The sequence below is a fragment of the Raphanus sativus genome, unplaced genomic scaffold (assembly GCF_000801105.2).
Source record: "Raphanus sativus cultivar WK10039 unplaced genomic scaffold, ASM80110v3 Scaffold0950, whole genome shotgun sequence".
In the NCBI taxonomy this organism is placed as follows: Eukaryota; Viridiplantae; Streptophyta; class Magnoliopsida; order Brassicales; family Brassicaceae; genus Raphanus; species Raphanus sativus.
Window position 1 is genome coordinate 16,622 of NW_026616264.1, and position 11,010 is coordinate 27,631.

The 11,010-nt window shown below is 37.3% G+C and overlaps 1 protein-coding gene across 1 annotated transcript; it reads left to right on the forward strand.

Moving 5' to 3' along the window:
- Window positions 1–4,479: 4,479 nt before the first annotated feature.
- Window positions 4,480–8,209, forward strand: LOC130503424 (putative potassium transporter 12). The gene is made up of 8 exons (XM_056998044.1): window positions 4,480–4,834; window positions 4,920–5,148; window positions 5,221–5,469; window positions 5,569–5,619; window positions 5,716–6,029; window positions 6,372–6,486; window positions 6,568–6,822; window positions 6,887–8,209. Exons 1-8 carry the CDS (start codon window positions 4,577–4,579, stop codon window positions 7,909–7,911), a joined length of 2,496 nt encoding a protein of 831 aa, XP_056854024.1. The 5' UTR covers window positions 4,480–4,576; the 3' UTR covers window positions 7,912–8,209.
- The last annotated feature ends 2,801 nt before the right edge of the window (window positions 8,210–11,010 follow it).

Sequence of the window (11,010 nt, forward strand, 5' to 3'; positions counted from 1 at the left end):
CACAAAGGAAGGTGGCAGCATAGTCCATTCAGAATGAATCAAAAATATGAATCGGTAAACCACATTAATTGAAATAGAATACAGAAAGCGAACCGGCTGAGGTTAAACCGAACCAAATCGGTGGCGTTCGCGTAAACCAATCTAATAGAAACGTTGACCGTTTCTCGTTCTTATTTTCCCTCCTGAATTCAATTCCGATCCCAGTAAAGGCGACATGGAGAGTCTCTAGGGTTTTTACTCCGCCTTTCACGATGGTGCTAACGAAGGTGCTTAATGTAGACGATCACACGGTTGAATTTTAGACGTTAGTCTTGCTTAAATACTCTCTCGTCGCTTTCTGTGTGTTCCAGCTGAAGGCACTTCAGCACGAACTTAGACCATATTTAATGCAGGTGCTTAGGAGGAGAGCTTAAGGAGAGAGAAGAAGAAAAGAGAAAGAAGCGCTGCTTCTTCAGGCGGCAGAAGTGTCCGTGCTTAATCTTTTTGCGGACCCCACTGATACGTGGCGGCTAGTAGTTAAATTAATTTATCTTTTTTTAATTCGAAAAGTAAAAAAAATAATAATTAAGCAAACCCATTATGGGTGTCAGAGTTGATAATGCTCTTAGTCGCACGAATGGGATACTACTTTTTTTCCGTCAATATATATATTAAAAGGTCCAAGCTCAGAACAAACAGGGTAAAAACCCAATATAATCAAAGTCCGAAAGCCCAATAAACAAGCGGACCGAAAAAAACAAAACACATAAACGAAATGGGCCTAAAACCCAACCGGTTTTCAAGCCCAAATGCCCCACCGACAGTCGAGGTGTTGCTGACACGTGTTTCAATCCACCGCTTCGGGGAGACACGCGTCACGCCCACACCAACCCGACCGATACGCTACGCCTCACCGTCGACAGACCCGCCGGAAATCTCCGTTTCTTCGGCGTACGCCTGATCTTCATTCCGGTTAACGCCGGAGGTCGTAGCTACTGAACCCTTTTCTTCGCTTGACTTTTCCACGGGGAGCTTCGTCGAGACACACTCGAGATCTCATCCCATCCTCCGCCATCGAAGTCACCAACTTCAACACAAACCCTTCCTTCACCAGTGAGCTTCATCGGAACCCGAGATCTCCTACTGGAGAGAAGCGATTCGCCACCCACACCGAGAACCAACAAAAGAGAACGAGACAAACCAAACCCTAATAACACCACCGACAACTACAGCAAACCTATACGCCGTGAAAACTAAAGCCGACCGTTCACCTCTAACGGAGAGGAGCCACGCCGGAAGCAGGAGCCGAACGTCCACCGCGAGGAGGATGCGACGCCGGGAACAAAAGCCGAGCGACCACCGCGAGGAGGATGCGTCGCCGGAAGCAGATGGGACCAAACTAGCAGAGACTAAAGAAGAGGGCTGAAAGATAAAACGATCGGACCGACGGTGCTGAGAAAGCCCTCACCGTCGGCCGGAGGAAAGAACCGTCGCGACTTTTCTCTCTCTAACTTTTCTCTCTAGAGATGTGTACTACCAGGTTTTGCTTATAAGGCCTTCTTCTTGCACGAATGGGGTACTACAATGGCTATTATTTCGATTAATTTATTTCTTCCTGTTAATACCTTGCAGTCAACTACAACGGCTCAGATGGTGTAGGCAGTCAGAATGGTCCTTGGGAGAGAATCGTTTGGCTCAGCCCCTATAACCATAGAGAAATCTACTGTTGATGATACCGAGATCAACGATGATGGTCAAGAGAGCAAGCCCAGTTTAGAAGAACTTTTGATGCCCCTCGAAGTAAACATCTCTCAGCTAAAACTGTAGATATATATATATATATATATATATATATATATTTACTCTGCATTTATAACAGAATTTATTTAGAATTAATATATCATAGAAATTATTTTTCGTTGTTTGATTTAAGCAGAAGCTCTTTCCATCAATTGCATTTTGGTGAACCAACAAAGGCAGTAAACTTCTCTTTCCAGCCACAAAAGCTTCCATGTTACACACCATAACCCAAAGAATACGCTGAAAAACTTCAAAAGGAACTGCTTATTGATTAGAGAAATGAGTTTTCATGGACGGACTACAACAATAAACTATTGCATTTCTTGATTTTTTTCTATTATTGTTTGACTGGTTCTCCTGACTGATATTGGTCACGATGTCCTACACTCGAGGATTCTATATTTATGGACTGATTATCATTGTGTTCCGAAATCTCTTTCCGATTGGTTTCATTGCTTTATGTTTTCATAACTTTTGTTGAAAGTAATACAACTGTGAACCAGAATAACTACAACCCTCTCAGGATTGTCATATAAAAACCAGCGTCGATTACAGTAACATTTTTACAGTGCAGAAGGGTCAACATCACAAGACTAATAAAGCTAAAGCTTAGAACACAGAACCAAAACCCTCTTAGCCACCTCTTATTCTGGAAGAGGGACTGACTTGGAACGTACACGTAGCCACAAAGGAAGGTGCCAGAATAGCCAGACTCGTAGTGTCGTTCTGTCTCAAGTTGTGTTCTTACTCCTCCCTCATCAATTTCATAAAGAGTGATGCAAGTAGGAGGATTCTTATCATCATCTTCATATACTTCTGCCTCGCACCATGCCGTGATACGTTTGTGCTTGCCAATGAAGTACACCGAGTGAGACATATCTGTATGGTCCAGTAACGCCGGAACATCTGGTCGTGACACATTGAAATACTTGGTGAACAAGACATCCACATCGGTCAACTTGTTCGTAACCCACACCACAATCTCCCTTGGTTCTTCGTCATCTTGCTGTACCAAAGACAGTCTATCTTTATCGTAACAAGCTAGATAATTATCAAAAGCGGGAGGATCAGGACAAAAGCATACGCACAACCGCACACATGTTCTTTTTCAATTTTATAAACATATATATTTATTTTAATTCATTAGTGGTATACAATTTTAACGTTAACCATATATTTAAATATTTATATACATATTTCAAATAATAATTTTGTAATTTACATGGTGTAACTAATCAATAGTTTAAAACCGTCACATATCACATGTATTTGTCGCTTCTTATTATATATTTATGTTAATATATGCATGAAACAACATATTTGAAAATTATTTTGTATCAAATTTATATTCAATTCTGAGCTGTCAACCTTCAAAGTCGTATTTCCTTTTATCAAAATTTTCTACATTTATTCATTTAAAATATATTCTTTTTATATACAAAAGTCTAAGATATGTCAATTTTTATACATGTATCATATAATTTGCAAATGTTAAGTCTTTATGTCATCATATTATATTTTAGCATAAATATTTTATATTTATGAAAATAAAATTATAAAATTATCAATTTAATATAGTTTATCATCTTTAATTCAATATAATCTTTTTATTTTAACATGAATTATTATTATTATTATTATTATTATTATTATTATTATAAAGTAGATAAAAATAAGATATAATTTTGTGTTTCGTTTTATAAACGATAATTGAATATATATTAATGCATAATAATAGTTCATTGCTACAAAATTAATTAAAATATTTACATAAACTTCCTGAAAATTAAGATATTGCTAAAATATTTTCAACAGATTTTTTTAGAATATATATATATATATATATAGTTAAAATAAAAAGATATCATGATTAAGTAGTTACACATATTTTATATTATTAGCTTTAGTGAAATACATGTTAGTTTTTATACATGTATTATTACCAACATATTATATTCTGAACATAAATACTTCTGAAAATAAATATATAAAAATATATATTTAACAATTTAATATAATTTATCAATATAATATTTTTTTCTTAATATGATTGATTATGATTATATAATAGATTAAATATGATAAAACTTTATTTTTCATTTTATAAAATATATTAATGTATAATAATGTTTTAAAAATAATTACGAATTATTAGAAATATTTACATAGAATTTTTGAAAATCAAGATCTGGCTAAAATCTTTTAAAAATATTTACATAGAATTCAAGTATGTGTTTGTTAACTAATCCGGTTTTATAGGAGCCGATTGTTATATTATGAAAGATATATTATTGAGCCATATTATTAAAAACAAATGAATGATAAATGATTTTTAGTGAATATCCATTTTTTAAAATATCACACATGAATCAAAGTTATTACTTCTGTTTTAATATATTAGACTCTAAATCATCATGTTCCGCTTTCACAATTTAGTTTATCATGTCTGTATCTCTAGTTTTTTCCCACTAATCAAAACCAAAGCTTAAAACATGCAGTAAATAGACAAATAATAAGAGATAACGTTTGAGGATACAGAATCGAGAAACACAAAAAGATATATTATCATTATTTAGTGGGTGACGTTTAGAGTTAATAGTACGAAATTCAAAACAGTCAGACCTCTTGTCAGTTTCTTAGCCGTAAGTGTAAAACATGTTACCCGTGAGAGAAGACTGTCATTGAAGTCACATTCACCCAATAAAAATCATTTGAAGACAGAGAAACAAGAAACCAATCCGAAACTCGGCTTAACACTTCCTCCAACCAAAAAAACAAAATCTTTGTTTGTGTGTCAATGGATGAAGAAGATAGGATTGAAGAAGCAAGCAGCAACAGCAGCTTGAGACGTGTTGGCACCGGAAGTAGCAGTGACCGGAGATGGGTGGACGGAAGCGAAGTCGGCTCCGAAACGGTGCCGTTCCCAGAGTTCAAAGATGTTGCAGACTATAGTTTTGGGAACTTGAGGAGAAGACTCATGAAAAAGCCCAAAAGAGCTGATTCTCTTGATGTTGAAGCCATGGAAATTGCAGGCGCTCATGGCCACGATCTCAAGGTTTTGACCCCTTTTTTTTTTCAAGTTTTGATTTATTTTTTTTTTTTTATAATAATAATCCAAGTTTGGTTTTTGTATTTGAAAGGAAATATCACTTTTGGGTACGATTGGGATAGCGTTTCAGACGTTAGGTGTTGTGTATGGAGACATGGGAACAAGCCCTTTGTATGTCTTTAGTGATGTCTTCAGTAAAGTTCCTATCAGATCAGAAGTTGATGTTCTCGGTGCCTTGTCTCTCGTGATCTACACCATTGCTGTCATTCCTTTAGCCAAGTATGTCTTTGTTGTCCTTAAAGCCAACGACAACGGCGAAGGTAATAATACCTCCTCAATCCTTGTTTTTTTTTTTGTATTATTTGGTTCTCACTGAGTATATGTGTGTGCAGGAGGAACGTTTGCGTTGTATTCCTTGATTTGTAGGTATGCAAAGGTGAACAAGCTGCCTAATCAGCAACCTGCGGATGAGCAGATCTCGAGTTTTAGGCTTAAACTCCCTACTCCTGAGCTGGAACGAGCTCTGGGCATTAAAGAAGCTTTAGAGACAAAAGGGTATTTGAAAACTCTTCTTCTGCTTTTAGTACTAATGGGTACTTCCATGATTATTGGCGATGGTATTCTGACACCAGCTATGTCAGGTGTGTCTGAATTATTATTGTATTTTCTGCAAAAGATTTGGATCCTTTTTGAAGTTGAATTTTGAGTTTTGGTCTTTTTTTTTTTTTATTATTATGCAGTGATGTCTGCAATGAGTGGTTTACAAGGTGAAGTTGAAGGTTTTGGAACAAGTGGGTATTTACTAATACAACGTTTCTCTTTATATTTTCTTTGATTTTATTTTTGATCATTTGACATATACAATCTTGTTGTGTGTTGGTTGTCAGATGCATTGGTTCTGTCTTCCATTGTGATCCTGGTGGCTTTGTTCAGCATACAACGGTTTGGGACGGGTAAAGTGGGTTTTCTGTTTGCTCCGGTTCTCGCGCTCTGGTTCTTTTCACTCGGTTCTATTGGTATCTACAATCTGTTGAAGTACGACATCACCGTCGTAAGAGCACTGAACCCCTATTACATCGTCTTGTTCTTCAACAAGAATAGCAAACAGGCTTGGTCTGCTCTTGGTGGATGTGTCTTATGCATTACAGGAGCTGAAGCAATGTTTGCAGATTTGGGACATTTCTCAGTTCGTTCTATACAGGTTAGGCATCACTTTATTCAGGACCGTCTCTAATTATTTATAAACCCTGTTCAAAAAAATATTAATGGTATATTTAACAATGCAATCGAGTAATTCAAAAAAAAATTACAACTTTATTTATATATATTTGATGTATTTTTGAAATTATAAAGTCTAAATTCAGGATAATGTATGAAAAATTAAAGTTTTTTATCATAATTTATATATTTATTTTTAAAAATTCTTAATTTTTTTTAAAAAAAATTGATTTGGACCCTGTTCGACCGCACTACTTGCATGTGCGATGGCTCTGACTTTATTGATCACTAATGATGATGATTATAATAATGATATTTGGATCAGATGGCATTCACTTGCGTGGTGTTCCCATGCCTCCTCTTAGCTTACATGGGTCAAGCTGCTTATCTAACACAGCATCCTGATGCCTCAGCTCGCATTTTCTATGATTCAGTTCCTGGTAAAATGATTCAACATATTATTTGTTGATGTGGTTATAATTTACACAGTATACTGAATTAATTTTTTTTTGAAAATGCAGAGAGTTTGTTCTGGCCTGTGTTTGTGATAGCGACATTAGCAGCAATGATAGCGAGCCAAGCTATGATCTCAGCGACTTTCTCATGCGTCAAACAAGCCATGGCTCTCGGTTGCTTCCCAAGGTTGAAGATAATCCACACTTCTAGGAAAAGGATGGGTCAGATCTACATCCCCGTCATCAACTGGTTCTTGATGATCATGTGCATACTCGTTGTCTCCATCTTCAGAAGCACAACCCACATCGCCAATGCTTATGGTACAGTTTGATTCAGTTCAGTTTCCCCCCAATGGTTTCTTGATTTTCTTTTTTCTTGTTTCAGGCATAGCAGAAGTAGGTGTGATGATGGTGAGCACAGTGTTGGTAACACTAGTGATGCTTCTCATTTGGCAAACCAATCTGTTTCTCGCTCTTTGTTTCCCACTTGTCTTCGGATCCGTTGAGACCATTTACTTGCTTGCGGTTCTCACCAAGATCTTGGAAGGTGGTTGGGTTCCGCTTGTGTTCGCCACTTTCTTCCTCACCATTATGTACATTTGGAACTACGGAAGCGTGCTCAAGTACCAAAGCGAGGTCCGGGAGAGAATCTCCATGGACTTTATGCGTGAGCTCGGTTCAACTCTCGGAACGATTCGAATTCCCGGGATTGGACTGCTCTACAACGAGCTTGTTCAAGGCATACCTTCTATCTTTGGACAGTTCTTGCTCACTCTCCCTGCAATTCACTCGACGATCGTCTTTGTCTGCATCAAGTATGTCCCTGTCCCGGTTGTTCCTCAAGAAGAGAGGTTCCTCTTCAGACGGGTTTGTCCTAAAGACTACCATATGTTCAGATGCATCGCTAGGTATGGTTACAAAGATGTCAGAAAAGAAGATTCTAGAGTCTTCGAGCAGCTCCTCATTGAGAGTCTAGAGAAGTTCTTGAGATGTGAAGCGTTGGAGGATGCTTTAGAAAGCACTCTCAATGATCCTGATAGAGTTTCCGTTGCGAGTGATACTTACACAGACGACCTCATGGCACCTCTCATTCACCGAGGAAAGCAGCGGTCTGAGCCAGAGCAAGAGTTGGATACAGATGTTTTGCCGTCTTCAAGCGTAGGGGCATCCATGGAGGAAGATCCAGCTCTGGAATATGAGCTTGCGGCTTTAAGAGAGGCCACAGACTCGGGGCTAACGTATCTGCTGGCTCATGGAGATGTGAGGGCCAAGAAGAATTCGATATTTGTGAAGAAGCTTGTGATTAATTACTTGTATGCGTTTCTGAGAAGGAACTGCAGAGCTGGGGCTGCCAATCTCACTGTTCCACATATGAACATCTTGCAAGCTGGCATGACTTATATGGTCTAAGTGTTTTGATACTTTGTGATCATGTCTCCATGCGTTGGGTTTTGTTTCTTGCGATTCACTTTTGTGTTTGTCGTTACCGCGAGGAAGATTTCCTAATATTCATGTTTGTAATAGTTAATCAGAGGAGATGAATATCATCTCCTTACAGGTAAACATAATTTAAAGTAGATAATTATATACTTCTGTGTATTTGTCAAAAACAAATTTCCGATTACAAAGTGGATCATACTTATACGTTGTAAGTTGTAACTGTATTTTTGTTAAATGTTGCATACTTCATCATTATAATTTTATAAAATTGAGAGCATTACACATAAATATATTGGCTTGTCAAAATCTTATACAATTGACTATTTTGCATGTGTTTTAGACTGAAATGCTCCTGAGACAAACGAGTAGTGGGAGGGAATGTCCAATATTTTTGTAATGTGTTGTAATAAATGTTTTCATGTAGTAGCTGTTAGGTTTATGGAAAAGAAATATTAAAAGTGACTGTTGGATTAATGACAGATTAAGTTTATCATATGGGTGACATTAAAGCGAGTACTTATGCTATTTTTATTTGAATGTTAGTATTTATCTCAAATTGAAAGGATGGACATGGATAGTTTATAGTGGATGGAGACAGAAAAGACTGCTGTGGTTGTGGATGTTGGGAGTGGGTTCATAAGTTGTGGATAAGCTAGGCCTTTAGTTTTATAATAATTTGGTAGGTTTAAGATTAAGGGTAATGAATGAGTTGTGTAGTGGACATAGTAAATGGGCTGTGAAAATTTTGTTTAACCCGGAGACTCCGGAATGTGGATGTGGTTACAATGAATGTGGATGAACCAGACGAGATGAATATGATATGCTCGTGTTGCGTGGTTGCAGAAGTTAGGAGTGAGGAATGCGTTGGTGAAGGTTAAGGCAATGTTAGATTATTAATTGTCGTATTGAGTGGAGAGATGTGGACATGGAAGTTCAAATTAGGCAAGTCTCTGATAGAATAATTGATCAATAATTTTTTTTTGAATATGGATAATGATTGGCTGCCATGGAATTATGCACAACATTTACTAAAAATTTCATTTCTGAATAAAGTTTCAACCTTTACTTTTGTTTCATATCCAAGATCAAACATGATGCTAACTGAGAAACTCTAAGTAATCACTTCCAACTACTGATTTACATTCTTCAACTCATAACCAAATTTAATTCACACACCGAAGCTAATAAGCTAACAAGAAGCTTTTAGGATTAAATTCATTAATTTACAAAATTACTATCAAAAGTGTCAAAGATGATAAACTTCCCATTAGAAGAGAACTTGGCGAAAAAAACATCAAGAGATTTGTTGTCAATAAAAGTTTTCATGTTAGTTCTTTCCTTCGCATCCAAGATCTTCCCGAAACACCAACGATCCTTATCGGTTGAAATGTACGATTGTGGCCTGCAGATACCTGAACCATATTTTCAGGTTATTTTTCATCTTCTAATTCCAAAAAAATCTTTCATAGTGATTTTTCTATTCAAATACAAATTTTCAGGCTGTTTTTTATATTCTAACTCTAAGAAATATTCCATAGTGAATTCTTTATTCAAATCTAAGGCAAAATAACATCATGATAAATCGGTTCTTTTAAGAAGTGTTGACTGATCAGGTTTTAGTTTCGATATTCTGCAATATCGTGAGGACAAATTGATCTTTCAGAGATTTCAAGAGGTGTCGACCAACAACAAGAATTTGTGTCGATCACTTCTAAAGGCGGATCAAAATACGAACTTCGTATACTCTTCTCTAATCTCCAGATCCATTATGTTTATCACCTTTTACCATAATGTGGTCGGCGAAATGTCTTGGTTGAGTATAAGAAGTTGGTCAAATTATCAACTTCTTCTACTCTTCTCTAATCTCCAGAATCATTATGTTCATCTTTTTTTACCATAATATGATCGGCGAGCGTCTTTGGTTCAATTCGTTCCTCTTCTTATGCCAATCTTCAGGGAGCCTGTCCACCTTATCATCAAGCTCCACTTTATCATCAAGCACTGCCAGCAGCTGTAGGCATTAAAGCTTGTAGAATGAGAATTGATTCTACTTGTTAGGTATGTGGTGAAGGTTCTAAATTTACGAACCATTTATTGGTCACATGTCCTTAGGCTAGACTGCAAACTTCCCATTTCACCGGAATGGATTTCACACCTTGTCCAACTTTCAGAATATAGAATTCGTTCTTCGAACAAGTAGGAAAGATGAGCTCATGGTAGAAGGCACAAAAGTTTTGCCTTACCTATTATGGAGATTGTGGAAGAACCAGAATGATTTGATATAAGGGTATTTGAGTTGGTGAAATGGTAGATAAAGCTATCTTGGATCTCAATGAATGGTTAAAGGCTCAAGTCATTGATTCTCAGAAGGATCAACTCATCTTATATCCTTTTGATTTTGGCAGGAATAGATGGGTGCCACCAGAAGCATCTTGGCTTAAATATCACATAGGTGTGGCGTGGAACAACTCCTCCTTGGTTAATTGTGTATATTAGATTCTGAGGAATGAAGTTGGTGAGGTACTCCTACATAGTAAAAATTTGTTTTTAATCTTAGTCAGGAAAAAAAAAAGTTTGTTAATGTCAAATCGAGGTTGGAGGCTCATGGTAATAGATGGCTTTGGGGGCATCGAAGTATGGTGATATCTTGCATATTTATATGTTTTTAGCCTTCATATCTTGTGCATTTTGATCATATAGCTTAGAACTTAGTGTCTTTAGGATCCATATTGCATACATATGTCCCTATCAGGTGTTGGAGCATACTATGAGGTGATATGAAGTGTTTTGAGAGTTTAAAAATCCAAAGAAGATGAAGAATGATGTTCAGCCAAGCAAATACTCACTTTGGACACGACTGGACCGGAATGGTCGAGACCGGAGTGATGAACCCGGGGTGGAAAGCTGTGGGCGAAGACCGTGCAGGACTGGACGGGAATAGTAACCCGGGGGTGCAGGCCTGGACCGGAATGCCTGGACCGGGGAACAGTAACCCGGGCGGCTGCTGGACCGGAATGCCTGGACCGGGAAGAGTAACCCGGGCGGCTGCTGGACCGGAATGCCTGGACC